General features: G+C 39.2%; 2 protein-coding genes across 4 annotated transcripts in view; both read left to right on the top strand.

The window, feature by feature from the left end:
* Positions 1-4,147, top strand: part of NIBAN1 (niban apoptosis regulator 1) — a 65,303-nt gene extending 61,156 nt beyond the window's left edge. Inside the window, exon 14 of the mRNA XM_032191963.1 lies at positions 806-4,147. Within this exon, the coding sequence (XP_032047854.1) occupies positions 806-2,532 (1,727 nt within the window). The 3' untranslated portion in view covers positions 2,533-4,147. The remainder of the gene's footprint in view (positions 1-805) is intronic.
* A 1,127-nt stretch (positions 4,148-5,274) lies between these two features.
* EDEM3 (ER degradation enhancing alpha-mannosidase like protein 3) overlaps positions 5,275-21,993 on the top strand; it is a 32,786-nt gene continuing 16,067 nt past the window's right edge. For 2 of the 3 annotated variants that reach the window (XM_032192031.1, XM_032192030.1), the window contains exons 1-10: positions 5,339-5,438; positions 7,629-7,674; positions 11,381-11,481; positions 14,051-14,090; positions 15,473-15,585; positions 16,338-16,491; positions 17,659-17,793; positions 19,345-19,450; positions 20,050-20,147; positions 21,441-21,566. In XM_032192031.1, the coding sequence (XP_032047922.1) occupies positions 5,410-5,438; positions 7,629-7,674; positions 11,381-11,481; positions 14,051-14,090; positions 15,473-15,585; positions 16,338-16,491; positions 17,659-17,793; positions 19,345-19,450; positions 20,050-20,147; positions 21,441-21,566 (948 nt within the window). In that variant the 5' untranslated portion in view covers positions 5,339-5,409. Of the gene's footprint in view, positions 5,439-7,628; positions 7,675-11,380; positions 11,482-14,050; positions 14,091-15,472; positions 15,586-16,337; positions 16,492-17,658; positions 17,794-19,344; positions 19,451-20,049; positions 20,148-21,440; positions 21,567-21,993 lie in introns of all 3 variants that reach the window. The other variant, XM_032192029.1, reaches the window with a different exon arrangement.

The following is a 21,993-nucleotide window of genomic DNA, read 5'->3' as shown; positions in this document are numbered from 1 at the left end:
AAAGACCAGGGATTACAGTGCTACTGTTTGGATTCAGCTCACTGAAGATGTGTGGTGAGCCCTAAAATTTAAATTCATGTAGTGACATTACTAAGCTTGGGAAAGTCAAAATTACAGCATGGCATCAGCATATTTCTGACAAAATGTAACCTTCATTTTATCTTGATTTCCTGGGCCCAGGAGTGAAATTATGCTCTTATTTGTAAAGGCCTGGTGACATCTAATGGCAGTGAAAATGAATTTCCCCAAATGAAATGTACTGCCAGGTGCAGTTTCCCATATATTCTTGATGCAAGTGCAGTACACCGGGCAGATGTCTCTGCTTGTGTGCCAGAAAATGAAACCATGCCAGATGGTATATAAAGATACATAAAATATTTGTATCTCTCTGGATCTGTCTGCCTATCTATATGCTAGATAAAGACAAGCTTCTGTGTTACCCAGTGGCCTTTTGTGGCACAACTGTTCCAAAATATCAGTATAATAATTAATGTAATAAGCACACTTTTGTTCATGTATCCAGTGTAATCACTTCTGCATTTAAACATTACCTTTGTGCACTGCAGGCCCTCTGGTACTTTTGTATTACTGCAATTACAAGTTTAGGTCAATACTGAAGTCCCATTAATGAAAAGAGAGAAAATTCTCCCCCCTCCACAATAAAGATAAACTGAAAACAAGTTGAAAATGAAAATTACTATTGTTTGTAATATCAATATATATGACATTAGAAACTCAGGGAAATAGTGTACCTTCTTTGGTGTACTTCTGTCAGTCTTTCCAAACTGTTTTCTGTTTTATTTAGTGATAAAAGAAGCTGCCATTCTGAAGAAGCACAACCTCTTTGAAGATAATTTGAACTTGCCCTGTGAAAGTGTGTCCAGTTTAACTGACCTGAAGACCCCTTCAGGATCAGCACAAACCACTCCCGCTAAGAAGCCTTCCACTGCCAGAGTAGAGATGTCAGATACTGACACTCAAAGTGAGGAGACACTCATTGTGACCGAAAAGATTTCCTGGGAGAAGGATCACGATGACAGCAAACCATCAGACAAAGAGGCAGTCATTTCTGTTAATATGGCTGGTAATCAGGCAAGCAAAAATGAAGAAGTGATCATTACAGATATCAGTGAGAAACAGGAGTCCCTTGCAGCTACCATTACGAAACAAAAAGTTCTAGAGGAAAATACTGCTTTGGAGAAGGAAGACATGGTGAAAAAAGACTTTGTAGGGGACACTAAGACAGAGCTTACTACAAAACAAGAAGTTGTGGAGGAAAAAGTAGCTTTGGAGACTGAAAATGCATTCAGAGATTTTGGAGTCAGCCCTGAAAAAGAACTTAAGGTACATGAAGAAGCAGTAGAGGAGAAGGCAACTTCTGAGAACAAAACAGCAACGGATGCAGCGTTTGATGGTGGCACTGAAAAAGAAAGCAAAGTACAGGAAGAAGTTGTTGAGATCAAGCTGACTTCCCCACATGATAATGTAGTAGAAGCAGAGATTTTAGGAAATGACGAAATGAAAATCAAGGTAGAAAAAGGGATTATAGAAGAATTATCACAGAGTGAAAATGCCATAGGAACAGGGCTTGAAGAGGAAAGTAAAAAAGAAAATAAAGGCCAAGGAGTGAGTATTGACATGAGGGTTACTTGTCAGGATGAAAACACAGGGAAAGGAGGTTTTGAGGAGGATTCTGAGAAAGAAAGCAAGTCAGAAGAAAAGAGTTGTAAATCCCCTGATGATGTGAATGAGATAAGGAATTTGCTGATGGCAGTAGTTGAATTACCAGCAGATACTCCACCTGAGAATATAAAAGAGATTTGTGAAGGTGAGATTTTAAAGTTGCAAGAGCATGAAGGGAATGAGATAAGCAAAATAGCTGCGGCAGAAACAGAAGTAAGACAGATGATGATGAATAAAGATGCAGCGGAAAGCACGGAGTTCAAGGAGGACCGACCACCTTCATCTAGTTTGGGGACAGGTGGTAAGAATTTAGTGAAGGTGTCCAAGGCGGGCTGCAGTACAGCACAAGTAGAATGGCTGGTGGAAATCTCAGATACACCTCAAGCGGTAAAATCAGAAGTCGAGATGAAGCAAAGTGTTTGGTACACGGGTGCAGAAAGCTGTGACAGTGACAGATTGCAGCCAGAAGAACACACTGAAAATGCATCTGAAGACAAAAGATTAGATGGGAAGGGAGGAGGAGCAGGGGATACTCATGCTGTCCCAGTGGAGGTAGGGACTGAGAGCTTTTTTCATAATCCTGCTGAAAATCCAGACACAGCACAAGTGCCTATTTTGAATACAGAAAAGCCAAGAACGGGACTGATAGATGTGCCGGTTTCTTTGGTGGTGGATCAGGGAGAGGTTAGTGCCATACAAGTCACAGGAGGTGTTGAGCCTGGTGAGGGCAAAGGGAAGCCAGAAGATGAATCATCTTCACATACGGAAATAACAAGCTCAGAAGTACAAGATATTTTCACAGAAGAAAACAGGGAAGGTAGTTATGTACAGCAAAACCCTGAAGAGTAAGAAGTGTTTTTCAGCCCAGCCCTTTAGGATTTATTTGCTTCAGTAATCCCTGTTTAATCATGAATACTTACTTGAATTGGAGCTAGAGGAAACGGGCTGTACTGTGGTATTACCAGCTTGCAGTTTTGTCACAGATCTCTTCCTGAGTGATAGGTGATAGGTTTCCTTTCAGTTAAAGCCCTCACTGCTTAAAATCGGATCGCTGTTGGGAAACCTCATCTTTCACTTAAAATTTGCTGCCTATTATGGTTATAGAAAAGTTTGAAAATGTCACCACTGAATGCTTCAAAAGCAATTCACCCCTGTCTATAAAGTTATTTTAACAACTTAAGACTAACTTCTTAGGTGTTTTAACTGGGGAGTGGCTCATGATTTTGAAATGCATGGATTTGACAGTACTGTTATCAGTCTTAGATGGTTGGTACATACGTTGCTATTCACAGATGCTTTTAGTATTTGCATGCAGTATATGGGAAATATATAAAACCATTAGTAGATAAACAGAACATGATAGTTAATTTAGTAGGTTGCTCCAAAGCCACACTTTGAGCAAACTCTTCAAACTGATAACATAATTATTATTAAGTTTTGACAGGTATTAAAGACAAGTGACTTTTCTGATTTTTTTCTTATTGCTATATTTAAAAAGGGGGAAAAAATGGGAGCAGGTTTCTCAGTCCAACTCTGTACTTCTCGGTTATTTAGCCTTCCAGAGCACTTTAAGGTTATTTTATTTTATTTTATAGACGGGAAAGATGAGAATGTTTACAATAACTATAACCATAAGGCAGCATCCTTATGTTTTACTTCCCACCATAAAATGTATTCACTTACAGCTATCTAATACCGAATATTAGGAGTCCTGCCATTCACATTCTTACTGACTTGAGTTACTCACTTTTGTAGGGCTTTCTAGGTGTGTAAATTACATCATAAATTGCAATAATTGTGAAATATTATGATGATTGCATATAATTTCTAATAGAGAAGATAAGTGAAGCAAAAATCAGCTAAGGGCTATTCACTTGTGCTTAGATTTTGGAAGGCAGAATCAAGTTTCAAAAGCAGTAATTAAAATGAGACTTGTTGCTTTCATAGCCAGCATACTATCATCCACATCAAATTGTGATCTATGCACAAAGTGGCTTGCAAGCATTATTTGCACACACAATATAAAGATTGTGCACAGAAAAGCTTGGAAATGAAAAACAGCATTGTAACAAATTGGGCTTTAGAGATAAAGACTACACTTCAGAGGTCACTGTAGGGCACCTTACACATTTGATCTGGGGTTTCTGACTCTTTCTGAATAAATATAAGGCTGTACAGGACAGCAAGATTAATAATAATCACAGTAAACAAAGGACTGAGGGATCTGCATTCATGAAGACACGGGAAGAAATAACAAACTTCAGAGAGCATAATATTTGTTGGCATTTAACAACCTGTGTAAAGTCTGTTATTTAATGCAATCAAAATCTGCTATAATACTAACAGAGAATGGATACTGGAGGAACAGGCAAATATTACTGCCTGAGTGTGGAACATGTTGAGTAACTTGACAGAGTGGAGTGTCACTGTTGTAAAATAAATGCAACTCCTATTTATTCCAGAAGCTGTAGTGCGGTGTACAAACATTAATGTCACGTATGTTTTCCTTGCAAAAGTACTTTCGAATAGTTTCCTCCTTCATGCAAAATTACTTAGTTATTTTCACTGTCAGCTTTTTATTTCTTTTTTCTTTCTTCGTGTTTTTTTTTTTTTTTTTTTTTTTAATTATTATTATTATTATTTAACAAATCATTAGCTACTTCTAATTGGTACTAAACATTAAGTGACTTCAAGTTTATAACGTGTGTTAGAGTTGGGCAGTGGCAATCTCTTTTAGCAATATCACGGAACAGGGGACATGACTTTTGTATGAAGATGTGTCCACAAGAGGATGGCAGGACAGTAACGGTTGCTCTGCAAAAGCAGCTGTGCTCTACACAAGCTGTTCATGACCAACGTGAATAAGGGACATCTGTTCATCCACAGTACAAGAAATATTTAGTATGAACACTCCCATCACGGCCGTTTTTGGGTTATTCCTACGGCAGGCCCGGATCAGGGTGATGGCCTTGGGCTAACAGCGGGTGTGGGGATGGGGTCGGGGTGACACCAACGCCGAGGCCAGCGACCGGCACGGCCCCACCGGGAGGCTGCGGGCACAAACAGCCAGCGGCCGGTAACCCGGGCCCGTGTCTGGAAGGAGCTCCTGCCCGGGCCGGCTGTGGGGGGCCCTGCAGGGGCACGGGGCAGGGCGGCGGGCAGGCCGCTGCGCACGGCGCTGCTGAGGGGAACAACGCCCGCTCCACCGCCAGCGGGGCGGCGCTGAACTACATCTCCCGGCGACCGCGGGGCAGCCGCCCGCTGCGGAGCGGCGGCAGGGCGCGCGCGAAGCACGCCGGGAGTCGTAGTCCGGCCCCGCCTCTCCCCACCCTTTTGTCCACGTCGCCTCTCGCGCCTGCCGCGGTCACGTGGCCCCCGGCGCCCTCACGCCGCCGCGGCCCGCTCCCATTGGCCCGCTGGGGCGGGGCCGAACCCGGAAGCGGCGGCGCGAGGCCGTTCCCTTGGCTACGCCGCGGGAGGGCCGGGCCGGGCCGGGCCCCGCCGCCGGGAGCCGCGGCCGCCGCGCCGCCAGGGGCGGGATGGGCCGGGGCCGGGTCTGGGCCTAGCGGCAGCGGGCGGGCGGCCGCGGCCATGAGCGGAGCTGCGGGCTGCCAGGGCGGCGGCGGCGGCGAGCGGGGGCCTCGTTGGAGGCGGCCGTGGAGGCTGCTGGCGCTCGGCCTCCTCTCCGCCTCCTCTGTGCTGGCGGCCGCGCCGGGAGCCGGGGCCATGAGCAAGGAGGAGAAGCGGCGGCTGGGGTGAGCGCGGCCGGCACGGGGCAGGGAGGGGACGGGGCCGCGGGCGCTGCCGGCGGGCCCTGGCCGGCTCCGGCCCTCCGCCGGGCGCTGCGGCTGCGGCCTCGGGGATTGCCGCTGCCGCTCGGGGCCCTGCGGCTGGCAGCGGGCGGAGGTGAGCGTCCCCCCGTGTGCCGGCCGGGCGCCTCGCGGCCGCACCTGGAGCCGCGGGGGGTGGGAGCGATAAAGAGGGGAGTTTGGTGTGGTTCTGCCCGCTTCCTTGGCTGAGGGCAGATTGCAGCCGTCCCTGGTCCGCAGCGGAGCCCGGGCTGGGGAAGACCCGCGAGGGGGGTCGCCGAGCCCAACTCCTGGCTGTGCACAGGGCCCCTCACAAGCAGACCCCGTGTCTGAGAGCGGTGTCCGAACGCGTCCTCAGCTCCTGCGGGCCCGGGGCTGTGACCAGGACTCTGGGCAGCCTGTGCCAGCGCCCAGCTGGCCTCAGGCTGTGCTGCAAAACAATCTTAATAAAATTCTGTGCAAGAGGCCCAGAATATGTCTCAATCAAAGCACAGATAATGAAACCAAGGAAAATCACAACTGGGAGCTTGTTTATGTTTGTATGAATCATTCAGTAAGGTACAGCAGTTTTAGATGGGTTATCTCTTCCTGTGAGCCTTGACATTCTACATTAGAACATAGGTTCTTTTTGTGTATATGTAGACAGCTGATTGGTTTTTAATATGGCTTTTAGTTGCATGATAAAGACTACAATGTAGGTGGCAATGTATTGCACTGCATGAAGTAGTTTGGCTTTTTAGACAGACCTTTAATCAAGCTTAGCATGATCTTCGTTTATTGCCAGAGCAGCTTCACTGTCATTGTGTCCACATCAACTGGTCATTTGCAGAGAATAATGATGCAATGTGTGTAGGGAAAGCACTGTGGAGACTTTCAGTTATTTTAATATCACTGGACCTAAGCAGATATTTAACTTTGGTAATGCTTACAGTTAGTTGGCCTCTGCATCTTGGGTTCTCAGGGTACATATGTTGTGTGCTTTCCTCGTGTCACTACTTAATGAGTTTAGACTTCCCCCTTTGGTTTAAATTTTTTGTGTTCATAAATTCAACTTTATGCACCTGATGCCCCTGGTGTGTGCAAGCAGTCTTGCCACTGATTGTGTCTGGGGGCTCTTAGCTGGGTCATTGACTGCAGGTAAGCCGTGCCTCTGCTCCAGGACAAGGTTATGTCAGTCACAGAAGTCCTTTCAGAAAGTGTCCTGTAAAAGCAAGTTGCATGTAGAGAGCTAAAAGCTGTGAGAAGTTTTGTGTGTGCTAAATTGCAGTTCAGCCTGGTGTGCTTGGTGGAGCTGGTACTTGAATGCCGCAGCAGGTGCCAGCACTGCAGGCCGGGTGAAGCCTCCGAAGTACCAGGAAAAGGCATCCTGTCCTTTCTTTTGATGGCTTGGCTCACTGGAGGAGTGCAAACCACTGCTTTGTTTCAAGTCATTGAACTAGACCCAAGACATTGAACCAAACCTGAGTTTCTTGGGTCTGGTTTTATCAGCGGAGACTGAGTTATATAGCTGTTAGCTTAGAAACTAGCATGGGTAGGTACTCAGTAAAGCACTTAGGTACAAATGGAAGTGGTGCACTCTGGGGAAGGCAGCCCTGTTCTCTATGGCAGTGCTCCTCACTTTGACTGCTTCTCAAAAACATGCAATAAATGTATCTTTGAGGATTTTCTTTACTGTGTGCTTGCCAAGACTCGTAATGCAAGGAAGATGTGTATCTCATCACTTATCTGAATCACAGATCGGAATTTAATGCTCTGTCAGTTGGTTTTAGTGTGGGTGATTACAGGATGAGCATAACTTTATGCTGGCTTTTGCTGAGCAAGGAGCATGTCCTGTCTCTGCCTGTAACGTGTTAGTGACATCTACAGCTATTGAAGAGGAAGCACAGGAGGCTGAGTCCCCACATGCCAAATACTTAATTTTGTGTTAGGCAAAGGAAAAGCCAAATAGCAGCCAGATTAGGGAAAACTGTTTTGCTTTATTTCATTTACTTGAATAGAGTACGCTAGTAGAGGAGCTGTTACTTACTGAGACTGAGATTATGGTAGCACATCTTGCTGTTCTAAGGTAGCATGGTAAAGGACATTGTGATGCAGACCACCAATGCTGTTCTCTTTACTTTTTGTTTTGTTTTTTAGAAACCAAGTGCTGGAAATGTTTGATCATGCATACAGCAATTATATGGTAAGGAAAATACCTGTTTGTTGAATTGTTTTTGGAATTGTTATTGCTGACCTGGAAGAGAAAGCAGGGTACAGTACTTGATGTTCTAGAGAAATAGCAGGAAGGTATTGGGGAAAATAACACTAAAATAAATAAGAGCATCCATATACCCTTTAAACGGAATTGAACAAATCTTTCAGGAGGAGCAGTGTCAGGGGAGTTACAATGGATTTCAGAATGCTGGCTAGGAATTGCTAGCTCTAACTGTTAATCTCTGCCTGATGCTTCCTCAGACTGGTTTCTCTCCCATCAGGTTATGAGCAGTTTTTGTCTTCATTAAACTCTTGGGTCTGTAATTCCAGACTCTTAAAAACAGTGAAAACAGGAAGGTTGAGAGAACCTGTTATCATCTGATTCTGGAGAATACAAAACGATCCTATTTTATGGCTAAAATTAAGTATTTTTGTTGTAGGAAGACATGCTAGATACAATTTGGTAGGTTTTGCTTTTTACAAATGAGTATGGTTTGAAGAACATAGTAGAACAAAAAGAGGATTAGGTGTCTTGTTTGTGCATTGTACCCTCTTCTGGGTATGTGATTGTCATATGGCAGCAAGCCACACTTACCAAGGTTTCTTCTAATATGGTTTGTAACTTTTCTGTTTAGGTGTCCTCACGTTCTGGGTACGTGAAGCCATTTTGCAATCTAATCAACTTTGAAGTAGGTTAGCTTAGGCTTGATGTGCTACAGTATAAGGAATTATTCAGTGGAATGACTCCTCAAGTGATAGTTACTTTCATATATACTCTAAATAATATATTTCTGAGTAGAAGCTGTAAATGTCAGTAATATCAAATATGTATTCTTGCATAGTTTTACGAAACAATCTTTTTTTGTATATTCTTTATGGCTGTTACAGAAACCTCTCTTTTAAGTTGCGCCAGTTCCTGCAGGACAAACTCAACAGTTTTTTTGACAGTATCTTGCCACGTGTCCCAACTTCTGTATCACGATTTTGTCATTTAAAACAAAGGGGGGGGGAAAGCTTGTGAGTTACACATTTATACACTGCATGAGTGGTACAGAATTAATAAACGCCAAGAGTATTTTCAAAATGGGTACAGTTTCCTTCTGAACTCCTGAGCTCCTGCTTTTGACACCTTAGCAGGTAAACATCTGGCATTTTGGTGTTGATTTGTAACTAGTTACTAGAGCCCTGGTTCTGTTAAAATCACTTGGCTTGGTTTTCTCATGACATTCAGAAGTAAAAACTCTTAAGGATTTGGCAAAATTGTATAAAAAGTTGGCTGTAGAAAGGATCTGTGCTCCTACTGTTCATTGTGATCGACTAGAAACAGGTAGGTGTCTTGCTACATCTGACGCAAGAAAATTCTGGATTCAGGAGAATGACTTTGGCTATCCTGGAAACTCTGAAGCCAGAAGGATATTTATTTGCCACGTATGCTGGAACACTGAACAAACAGAGATGTGGCTTGTTTGTTCAATGCTGAAGAAAAGATTAGGGTATCAGGCTTGATTCTGACAGCAAGAAAATAAAGTGGTTTTGCAGCTGCTTTTGAAACAGCCAGGTGAAAAGTTCTGATTTTCTGTTTCTATTAATACTTATTTTAGAATTGAATAGCTGAAAGACTGAAAATCTGTCCTTATGTGCAAAGGGGAAACCCCTTTGCCCAGATGTTTTTTTTGTTTTTTTTTTTTTCCAGATATTAACAGGAGCTTTGAATAAAAAGCTGTTGTTATTTTCGGTCCTTCGACAATATTTATAATAATTTGGATGTTTTATTCTTGCCTGTCAGAAAGAAAATGTGAAAATGTCAGTCACTTCAGGTGTGGAGGCATTTCTTGCTTTGCAGCACTAGCAGCAGTGTGTCTTTTTGCTTTGTTCAAGTACCGTGCTGCACTGAATTTACAGCCCAAATACTGGGAAATCTGATCAGTGCTTCTATCAGAATGTGTAGAAATTCCAGAGTATCTCTCAAGCTACATTTGTGTAATATTTTTCTGAGGTATGTTTACAGTATGTAACATGTGCCGTATTTTATATTAAATGTGTCTTTCTGCTCCCTTTGAGGTTACCTGAAAGGGAGAAGTTAAAAGTTGGGAAACCACTTGTTGTAGTAGCCTTTCCTGCTCTAGATAGACTACACAAGCTTTTATTTTTTCAAAACTCTTCTTGTCCGTTATGATACTGTAAGATAAAAAGTCTGTTTTCTTCTTTTAGTGCCACCTTTTTTCTCCATAATTTAAGCCAGAGATCTTAGTTTTGACATGGCTCTTGTCATGTACTTCTTTAATCTGTTTTTCTGAATACTTTGCACAGATATTCAGAAACATCTGAGCTGTATTAAAATGATCCAAATTCTGGCTTTTGCAGTTGAACTTGAGAACAAAGTCATGCAAAAAACGAAATACCCGGGTGGTAGATGGGGAAACAAGTCATCAGTTTCAAAAGAAGTTGCTGTAAGAGCTGTTTATTTATAGAAGAATGTTCCTTATTTGCCTGTCTATTTTGTGTTTGAATATAGATTATTTTTTGTACTGTATACTTGGAAAGATTTATAATGTGTTTACTTGCAGTTTCAGCTGCAGTAATTGAACTTTTTTTAACCTGCCACATGTCAGTTAGCCGTGCTGAAAGTAAAGTAGCAGAGCACGGTACACCAGCCGGCTTCCTGATGCAATCAAGAGGTAGAAGCTCTGTCCCAATTCGCTGGTGTTGGGCTTCTAATGGAGAAGCATTTCCATGTATATTTTTGGATTTAGAGATATTTAAGTTTCATCTTTCTGAATGTCATTGTCCACTTCTGTGATTTTTCAGTAAACATCTATTGCACAATGATGAGTTACGCATTTGTGTGTATTTCAGCTGATACCCCATTTTGATGGTAGTTTAAACCTACAAAACTTACGCTGACTTGACTGAAAGTAGAAATGGGTTTTGTTCAGTGGGCTTGACTTTGGCAACAGTGCCGCTGCTGTTATTTCTGCCTTAGTGACAAGAAATCGAGTTACGATACAGCTTGCTTGTGCTTTTCTAAAAGTATGAGGGTAACCATTGCTTCTCCCAAAAATCTAGTAATGCTTCACTCTTAAACTTTGTTGAATTTGTAAATGGGTTAGTTTTGTTAATCTTTTTGTGAATGTCATCTCTTGTTCTGATTTGTGTAGTGATTCACCAAATTCCTGTTTTACCTTCCAAGTGAGTTCTTGTATCAGGTACTGATTGTGACCCTGAATCACTTGTGTTCACTTGGCAAAGTTTCCAAAGTGACTTTAAGGTCTAATTCCCCTGATTTTTCCATGAAATACCAGTCACTCAATAACATCTGCATTAGTACTCGTTCTTCAGCTCATCTTTGAGGTGACTTCCACCTAAGGAACATTATAGGAAACGTCATATGAACCTTGCTTTAGAAAGTAGAACTACTTTTCAAGGTAATTGGTGGGGTTATGGCTTTTGGGGTTGTTTGTTGTTGGTTTTTTTTTTTTTTGTTTGTTTGTTTTTGATGTGCCATTATCTGTTCCAGACTTCTGTGGGAGATTGTAGAGAGGTCCTATCACACTGTTCAGTTTAATTGGTTTTGGCTAGTCATGCAGGTTTTACTGAAGCACAGCAGCATTGGGCTTCCTTTTAACAAGCTCTGAGAATTTCCTGGAATGGCTGTAACAGTTATAACTTAATTTGTTTGTTTTGTTTCCCTTCAGGAGCATGCATATCCAGCTGATGAACTCATGCCTTTAACTTGTCGTGGACGAGTACGGGGTCAGGAACCAAGTCGAGGGGACGTGGATGATGCCTTGGGAAAGTCAGTATTTGAAACACTGTCATATGTAAACAGCTAGGAATCTACGTACAATTTGCAGCTTGTAAAACTTGTCTCTTCAGTCAACACATCCAGAAGCTTAATATTGAAAACAATTCTGTGGGTGCACATAAATCAGCAATTTGTCTCAAAAGTTCTGCTTTGAAGGAGAGAAAAAAAAACTATTAGAAAACTGTGATTGTTTAACTTTCTTCCCAGTTAGGCGGAAATAATTGCATTTTTTTATTTCCTCCCATGATGTTAACTGATGTGAAGCATTACCTTAATCAGGAAGAGAGCATTGACAGGTGAACAAGATACAAAGATAACTTTTTAAATTCATTCTGCAAGTATTTTCTGTAGCAGAGCCTTCCAAAGTGAGCTCCCATCTATGGTGTTAGTAAATTTGAGCCTTAAATAGGGTTTATAAGGTTTAATTATCAGCTGCACAGAGCAGTAGAGTGTTATCCACTATGCTGGCCTTATAAGCGATGTATAAAATTCTTTTTTTTTTTTTAAGTAGAAAGCTCTCTGAAAACTTAATTAGTCAAATGATTATCACATGCATGATAGCCTGAGGCCCTGGCCTGAGTGTAAACCATTATTTCAGACCTAGAAATTCTTCACAATTTTTCTCTTCAGATAATTTGAAATATAAATTACTAATCCTTTATCAAATAACATGTGGATTTAAGGTACAGTTTTTCTCCAAGTTAAATTGAGCAAAGCCAAATTGAATTACTCTGAATGTATTTTTTTCTACAAATGTCTGTATGTGCATGCTTTATGTTCCTAGCACAAATAATTTAAAAAAAAAAAAAGCAGACACTGATTTTATTGATGTCACTACTTAGTCTCTCTGAGCAGAATAGCGTTAATCAAAGGTGAAGTGCTTGTCTTAAGTACCTCATCTAATACATTATATGATATTGAGCATGTTGTTTTGGTTATTTCTGGTAATGTAGAAAACTTCATTAATCTAGAGATTCCTATATAATCTCGCCATCTGTTTAAAATTGGACGGATTGACCTTGGAGGTATTGAGAGAGATGACTGATAAGAAAGAAATGTCAAGAAATTGTATTTTTAATCTGGTCATCCATTTTTTTAATGACCTTTACTTAGATAGTAACATACTATTGTTTGAGTGAAAATACCTTTCCGCCTCACAGGTGCATTGAATAGTTTGGGTATTTATTTTTCTGTATGCGTGCTTTTCATGGTCCTAATAATCAGCAGTGTTTGTATTTCAGATTTGATATATAACACTTTTTCTTGCCAGCTGGCTCATCAGTCGTGTTCTACACTGTTCTTTGCAATCAGAATGTAGTTTAAAAAAAATCACAGGATGAGACAGCTAGGTCAGTTGTACTTTGCTGTAGGGCTGGGGAGTGTACCTGTACAGCAGGCTTCTCTACAGCTGTGTAATACACAACTTTCCCCTTTTTTTTGTGGAAAAAGTTGCATATTTGTTACTCAGCTATGCATAGCCCACTAGTTAGTCTCCTTCTCTTGTAGAATGACACCCGTGCAATGCCATTATATCTTTATGAATTAAATTTAAAAAGTGACAGTATATGACCACTTAGCTGCAATGCTAATTATCCTCATGCACAGTCATGTGTTGCCTACAGTACCCAAAATCTGAGGCACTGTGCTTAAGTTCTTTACACGTGTTCTTCAATAGGCAGTTGTGATTGTTTCCCAAGTTTTCACCTTTAGTGCTTCTTACTGTGCATATTCTTTTCCATGCATGTTACAAGTTAGTTAACGTAAGAGCACTTTTATTGGGTTGTGCCAAGTGCTCATCCATCTTAGTATGCACTAAAATAGTTGTAGAGAAGGATATTGGGACAACCCTTACTGCAATACTACTGTTCAAACCGTATGCATCCAACTGTAGCTGGGCACCAGGTGTTGTCTTTTAATGACATGTGTAGGTATTTATCCCACAGAAGAGCCCTTGCTGCTCTGTTTTGTACCTTTTCCTGTTCCATTACATCCCATGCAGAAGTTTCATAACAAAATAACAGCACTTCCTTTATTCTTTCTCCAGTAAGTTGTAACACTGAATTTGATTGGAATAAATTGCAGCTTTTCCTGAAATACATATTTGGAACAATTTCTGATAGGAGAAATTTAGCTTGGTCCTGCTTTTTGATTTTCCTAAATAAATAAACTCTATTATTGCATTTAATAAGTCAACATTCTTCATTTAAAAAAAGGAGGGGTGGGGAGTTGAGAGTTGAATGTTCTGTTGGGTCTCTTCTCAGTACATTTGATTGGAGACGAGAAATAAAAACTTAATTTGCTTACAATACCTTTAAAAGTTTTTCAGTAAATAAAAGAATCTTTATAATCATAGTTTTGTTTCAACCATTCTGGTCACTGAAAAGGAAAGAAACTTAGTATCAGCAGGATATTAATTTTGATATTAAACATGCACAGTTTTTCAGTAGCTGGTGACAATTCAGTTTCTTCCATGGTCTTAGTTACTATGAAATATGAGTATATGATTTAATTTTGAAACATACAGGTCTATAATAAATCTGTTTTAAATTTTATTTCATAGGTTTTCACTGACCTTAATTGATACCTTGGACACTCTTGTGGTAGGTTTAATTTATTGGTAAACTTATAAAACAAAAAATGATCTTCAGCTGTTCAGACTTACATTTTTTTTTAAGCAAAAAAGGAATCTAAAAATGTATATCATTCATCACCTCTAATCTTTAGGCATCTGTTGGAAATGGCTATTGCTTCTAAGAACTTCTAAGTGTTGTGGTGATGTTGTTCAGAATTCATTGCAAGAAGAATACTGGAACACTTCTGTATTTCATTGTTGCTTTGTCTTTTCTTGTGCTAAAATTTAACAAAAATGTATGCAGGATTTTTTTCAATTATAATCTATGGCAACATGCTGACATATAAGTGAACACCTCTTAGTATCTACTGAATTATTTATTTTTAAATTGCATGTGCTTGTTTCATGGATGAATTTGCAGGTATTTAAATGTATATTTAAGAAATTCAGCCCTTAATGTATTTGCTAGGAAATGTTGCCAGAATCTCTTTAAGAGATGCTGGTTGTTAATAAACTACTTTCCATTAGTTTTCAATCCCTTTTTGGAATATATTGCCATGATAAAATACATTTTGGGAATTAGAAATTCAGCCATTCATATCTCCTTGTAAACAGCGCTTAAGCTTTGAAAATCTTAACTGCACTTCTTTGTTGTGTGAATCATATAATGTTCTTCCTCTGACAGCTGTTCTCTTCTTATAATGTGCTGTGGCATGACCCTTGACTGGTTTTGAATCACAAATGTTAAAAATGTGGAATCTGTTACTCCCAGTTCCTACATGAACACTCAGATGTATTGTTAGGGTTTGTTTATTTGCTTGTCTTAGGGCAGGATTAATACATGTGGGGTTTAAAGGTACTTATGGTAACAAATTGGAAAAGTCACAGAAGTTCTGGAAGGTTGATTAAAACAAAGTCAGTGTGAAAAAAATCTGTAGGAAATGCTGGGACTGTTCTTCAGGCAAAAGAAGAAAGCTGCTGGGGCTGTTCACTGGGCTCAGGACATGGCTCCTTACACCATGGGTAGGAGACTTCTGTGAAATCAGAGGCACTGCAGCAGTCCAGCCAATGCTCACCCTGCTAGTGCAGAACCAGCCTGCTGAGTCTCTTGCACTGAAGTTGTGGGGTGGGAGTAGGGGAAGGAACAAACAAATCCCTGGGTGTTTGTTGAGGCACACTGCTGGTGACTTTTTCTTTACATAGAGCTTCGATTGTCTTACATGCATCTCACCAGAAAAACAATACTAATGCCTGTTCACAGTGTATCAGAGTATGTCCTGCAGGACCCTAGTATCAGTCTAAGACATGGGAAACTTTGATTTTTAAACTGTTGCTCTTGTTCTTCCACACCTGAGTGTGACTGTATTAACTGTGGTGGAACCTAAATGTTTGGTTACATTTGTATTCCAGGTGTTAAATAAAACCAAAGAGTTTGAAGAGGCTGTAAAAAAAGTAATAAAGGATGTTAACTTAGATAACGACATAGTTGTATCTGTCTTTGAAACCAACATACGAGTCCTTGGGTGAGTAACTTTCATGTCTTCAAAATTCTTTAAAACTCCATTTTAGCTCAATGTCCTGAAGGTGTACCTTCATGTGCTATTTCACCTCATTTAAAAACATTTGTTCCTTTGGCAGTTAGCATAATTCAACATACTTTGCCCTAAAAAAGGTTTTAAAATGCTAGGCAGAAATTGATGCAGTGGTGCTGAATCAAGTTGACCCCATCTGACTTCTGCAGATGCAGCTTCTGGAATTAAAAAAAAAAAGCCTGTGTGTGCTGAGGTAGCAGTGTTTTTTAATGGAAATAGTCTTAAAGGTTGCACTGCTCAATACTTGATTTAAGAGAGAGAATATTTCAAAACTTAAGAGTTGTAAATTATTTCAGGTTGGAAGGGAACTCTGGAGTTCTCCAGTCCAACTTCCTGCTCATAGCAGCATCAGAGCAGGTTAATTTTAAGCTATTTATATGCAGTTTTAGAAGTGCTATTTGTTTCTCTTAACGAATTTTGTTGGTCAAGAAAGCTGTTTTTCTTTATGAATCCATGATTTGTCTGTAGCTTGGGGCTGAGTCCTAGCAATAAGAATTGCTTCCAAATTACCAACACCTCATCTTGATTGTGGTTGGAGTTGCATCTGCTAAGCATTTCTGAAAACTATAGCCATGTGAACATAGCACAGTTATTTACATATGGTCCTTTACACGATAGAAATTCTTGCATTGCTGGTAGATGGATATACCTGTTGAGCTGTGGATATCTTCTCTTGTGTTTAGAGGTCTCCTAGGTGGGCATTCGGTGGCAATTATGCTGAAAGAAAAAGGTGAACATATGCAGTGGTACAATGGTGAACTTCTGCACATGGCGAAGGAACTAGGCTACAAGCTTTTACCTGCTTTTAACACCACTAGTGGTCTCCCTTATCCAAGAGTAAGTTCTGTGGTTTCTGCAACTGAGAAGTATTTCCATAAGGAAAATTTTTGTTGTTTCATTTTAATCTAATTTTCTGACTTCACTTGTATATTTAAGTGTACTGAAAAACAGAAACTTGTAAATTTCTTGTTTTCAATACATGCTACCTACTATTTTTAAAATACAGCTTTTGATGCTCTGAATCCCTGCATTTCCGGCTCTGCCAACTCTTATACACGTTGTCATGGGTAAATAATAACAGCAGAAATCTTGTCTAATCACTGTCTGCTGATCTCTTGCTCCTACAGGCACTATCAAGTATCTGAGAGTAATTTTTGTTTTGGTACATATCTCTCAGTCAGTAAGAGATCAACTTGCAAGCACATGCAACTTAGCACAGAACTAATTAATCTTCATGGTCTACATCTGATTTTTTTTAAAGAGGGCAAATGTAACTGGAAAGCTGTAATCTAAAAATACTCATTTAATATAAAATCTGTTGTTGTATTCAAAGTGTGGTACATATTCTCTGAATGACAGAAAAATATTCTATGTATATCATCCATTCCGTATGTAGCTTTGACACTACGTACTCCTGCTACACTGTGGGATGTAGCTTTGATTGGAAACCTTCCTGTGAGTTAAAGACTCAGGCTCTACTGAAAATGTCCAATTCAAAATGTTCAGTGTTTCTCAAAATTCTGGTGAGATGGCCCTCTCTAGAGTGTAGAAAGCTATGTTGTGCCTGGTACAAAAGCGGGTCCATCAGCCTGGTATATTCCCTGGAGCCAGGAATATTGAGATGTCTACAAAGCTTAATTTCCACGATCACTTCCAATGTTGTTGAGTTTCTGGTTTGAAGGTTAATAAGGTGCTAGAATTTTATTTTTGGGGTGGTATTCTTTTTATTCAAATGTCTAGTGAACCAAGCAACAGGCTTTGGGGCCAGTCCTGGTTTTGCTGTAGGTAATTCTGGAAATTTTATATGCATGTTTGAGGTGACAGTATATGGTGAAGCAGAGCAAAACTGAATTGGTTGAGGAGGGGAGGGAGTGATATTTCTGTCTTGGAAAAAGCATAGATGGTCTAGTTGCTGTACAGATGGCAGTATGAATTTTCTCTACACGGGAGTATAAGTTCTTACAGCTAGTGAAAATAAAGGTAATAATCTCTACTTTTCTCTAGGTCAACTTAAAATTTGGTGTAAGACATCCAGAAGCAAGAACAGGAACAGAAACCGACACCTGTACAGCTTGTGCAGGTACCTTGATCCTTGAGTTTGCTGCATTAAGCCGATTCACAGGAACATCTATATTTGAGGTTTGTTTTTTACCATTGCTTTCATAATAGGTATTCATTAGTTTTCTGCAATTTTGAAAAAATAATTTTGAATGGATGCATATAATAACTGTTTTGCATTAGAAGTTTGCATGTGTTCAGATTTGTTTGTGCGCTTCTTCCAAAAGCATTCCTTCTTTTTTTTTTTCTTGAACATACAGGAACCGATTTTGTTTGAAAGCAATTTCAGTAATGCAGAAGTAAACAAATATATTGAAGACTCTAGCTAAAGTATATCATTTGCATAGTTTTTGAGTAGAGGGTTCAGGACTAGAAAAAGGAAAAGTGGTCCTTTTCCTTGAGGTCTAAGAGATATTTATACCTCAATATGCAACTTAAGGAAGGAAAATAAATCATGCTTGTAATTATTTTGCCATGTATCTCTGGTAGTAATAAATATCCCACTGGCCCTCTTAAAACTGTCTCCTAGTGCCTGTATAGATAGTGTGCTCACTGATTTTAATTTTTTGCCATTTTTTGAGATTTACTATCTACTACTTACCATCTCTTGCTCAGTTTAGTTTGTAGTCTCTTTAGATATTCAGTGAGTTGAAGAATACAAAGCAGTGACAATATATAGCAGTCGCTATTAGATAATATCAAAGTTTTTAATATGGTAAGAATTCTACTTTGAATTTTTTAGGGCAAACCTGATCTTCATGACTTTTTTTCCATCTTCTTTGTCACAAAGCAGGAAAGATTAAAATAGTAAAACAATTATAACTCCCTTTTATAAAGAAAGAAAATCATAAAACTATCAGTACTATGTTGTTCTGCTGTACATTAAAGAGTATATTTTCAGAAGTCCCTCAATTAGTGTAGCACCACTGAAGTTGCACAACACCTATCCAGGGGTATAAGGACAACAGAAAGATGAATGAAAATGTTTGAGTATATATGCACATATATGTATATATATGTGTGTGTGCGTGTGTGTGTGTATATATATATATATATATAAAGATACTAAATAAAGCAAGCTCTTTCAGATTATAATTTTTTTGATCTTTCAATATGGCGTTTGATTTCATGAAAGCAAAGTTGAGCCTCTGTTTAGTGTTTTGGTCAAGTTACTTTGCATGTATGTAAAGAATGCATACAATTTGTGTACTAATAAACAGGGGTTGCTGCTCCACCTTGAGATGTCTGAAAAGACATAACAATTTTGCTTAGAAGGCCATTATGTTTCTTGAAATATTTTTGAATGAGGTTACACTGTCCTGTCTGTAGGCACCATTTCACGGTAGTAAACATGTAGAAGGATGTTTATGACTTTCCTAAGAACATACTAGCAAATAGTTGCTTACACAAGCACTGCTCTTTCTAATCTGCAGTAGAATAATTATTTATGTGAAGTGTGGACTAAACATTCTTCTACTTAAGTGTGTGTAATCTAATACAGAGTTTTACAGTTTTGTTAGACATGAAACTACTTCATAGCATCTTAATTTTAATAGACAAAAGAATAAACAGTCTTTATAGTTTCCTTTAATGAGTTACAATTTCCTTTAATGAGTTTCCTTGTTTTTACAGGAGTATGCACGGAAGGCGCTTGACTTCATTTGGGAAAAGAGGCAGCGCAGTAGTAATTTAGTGGGCGTTACTATTAATATTCACACTGGAGACTGGGTTCGCAAAGGTGTGTGATATTCTGACTCCAGAATCAGTGATTACAGGTGGTTTGGGGCAAGGAAAAAATCTTAATGTTTCTTTCCCCCCCTCTGTCTTTCTGTAGACTATTTTAAAATGTTAATAGGATAGGCAAGTTGTATTACACACTTGAGAGCTGGAGAAACAAACAAAGCCTGGCTTTCCTCTAAAAGAGTATTTTTGTTGAGAAACTATTATTTTTCAATGTAAAGAAAGCATTCTCTGAATCACTTTAATACCATTGGAGTGGAATGCCTTGGGATAAATTCTGAGAGATTCTACTATAAATACAAAGTGAAAATATAAATAAGACTGTGTTTGTATATGGCTGTCAGTAGGAATATTTTCATATGAGAAAAGTGCAGCTGGCTTAGATGCATGTTTGTTCATGTTATGTGCATTGCTATTGCAAAACCTTTAGTATAGCTGAACAGTATTGTGCATCTGCATCCATCTGTGCTTTAATTCTAGTTAGAGCCCGTTTTTCCTTTTACTGAAAGAGCCTTTGAAATCAAAATGAAGTCATGTGAAAACACCTATGTAGTTACTTAAACTAAAAAACACCTTTTCATTTTCTGTTGTTTCTAGATAGTGGAGTTGGAGCAGGAATAGATTCATATTATGAATATTTATTAAAAGCCTATGTCTTGCTGGGAGATGACAGTTTCCTGGAAAGATTTAACACAGTAAGTTAACACCTTGCTCGGATTTCTTCCTCCTGTAAGACTAATGTAGGACTAATTGTATTGTCAGTCAGCTGTTAGCCTGTGAAGCTTAGGAAGAGATCTTTAGCAGAATCTGAGATTTTGGATGTCTGCAATGCAAGTTCTTTTTGATACAAATTTTTGCTGAACTTGGGTGAACATCACATCACATCAGCAGCTATTTTAACCCCATCCAGTGCAGGCTGGAATCTTCTCCTGGACCTTTTACTGTGTTTCTAGTAGAGGAGAACTGTAATTCAAGATCACCTTGAGAGTGTAGTGCTGCAAAGATTTCTGAAAAACAACAAAAGAGCTTCTCATTAAGAACTGTCCTGAAGCAATGGAGAGCTGAAAATCAAGACCTGGATATTGCATTGCATTTGCAGATCCCAAGGCCTAGTATACATTTATGTATACATACAAACTGAAGATTAGATTACATTATTTTGTAATATTACTAAGTAATTTTGTCAGCATTGTTATTCTTTCTTTTGAAAATAGCAATGTCCAATAAAAACATTTTTATAAAATGATTTATATAGCATGACTTTTATATCATACACAGTACTTAAATTGGATAAAATCAGTAGCTAAAGGCCTGGTGCAAAACTTGGTGTAATGTTTATTTTATATATGCTCACCTTTTAAAGCCACCATTATTATATTTATCTTCAATTATATCTGTTAACTGTGCTTCCTATTGTTTCGGCTCATGCTCATGATTTACCTTCTCTGCTTCTGAAAACAAGACAGCTATCTTGAAAAGAATAGGATTGGAAATCAGCTGTCAAATGAGCTAGAGGTTTTTAAATTGTTTTCAGTAATTAAGTCCAGTTGCTTTAGGTTTGTTTTTTTTTTTAAGCCTACTTTTCCTCTTCTCCTCCTGAGTTGTACTTGCCTTAGAATTCTCTTTTATTCAGAGAAAGCAATTTCAGCTTTGCTTAGCGTGCACTTAAGGTACGGTTGTTCAGACTGAATCTTTAACTGTGATAGTTGCTTGTTGAGTATACTCATGGCTTTTGAGTATACCTTTGTATGTGTGTTACTTGGAAAATGTGACTTGTATAGCATGTACAGTACTGTGGAGCATTGCAATAGCTGGTACCCTTTTGGTTTGCCAAGCTAGAAACTACTCTGTATTGCAAAATGCAGTAACAATTGGTTGGGTAGTACTGGTTCTTCCATTGAAATAGAATGCCATAGGCTCATGATCTAAATCTGTCACGTAAAACATAATTGATAACAGAAAAATAACAAATTTATTTTATTTGTCAGCACTACGATGCCATAATGAGATACATTAGCCAACCACCTCTCCTTCTTGATGTTCATATTCATAAACCAATGCTAAATGCTAGGACCTGGATGGATTCTTTGCTAGCTTTCTTTCCAGGATTGCAGGTAAGGCTTAAAACCCATGTGCAGATTAATTTTTATAAGTAATAAGCAGTTAAATAGACTGGATATGTAATTGACAAGTCAAGCTTAGTAACCTGGTTTTCAAAAAAATTTATTTGGAATTTCTGCACTCACTCCTTTTATTTATATGCTATGATGCAGGTTGACTTGCATCCAGAAAAGTATGTTCATATGATTCACTTCCTTCACTCCTAGTCATGAAAACACTTGAATTAAGCTGCCTTTTTAATAATCTAGAGACAAGTTTTCTAGCTTGTGTGCAAGTTACATCTTTAAGGTTAAATAAATCAAGTTTCCACCACGCCTATCTGTAAATGGTAGTAATTGTTTCTCTACACAGGCAGTCTTAATGACCCCACTGATTTTGCTTAAAAAGCTCTTATGAAATATCTGTGATGTACTCTGAAAT

The sequence above is a fragment of the Aythya fuligula genome, chromosome 8, assembly GCF_009819795.1.
Source record: "Aythya fuligula isolate bAytFul2 chromosome 8, bAytFul2.pri, whole genome shotgun sequence".
In the NCBI taxonomy this organism is placed as follows: Eukaryota; Metazoa; Chordata; class Aves; order Anseriformes; family Anatidae; genus Aythya; species Aythya fuligula.
This window is presented reverse-complemented; position numbering and strand designations above follow the sequence as displayed.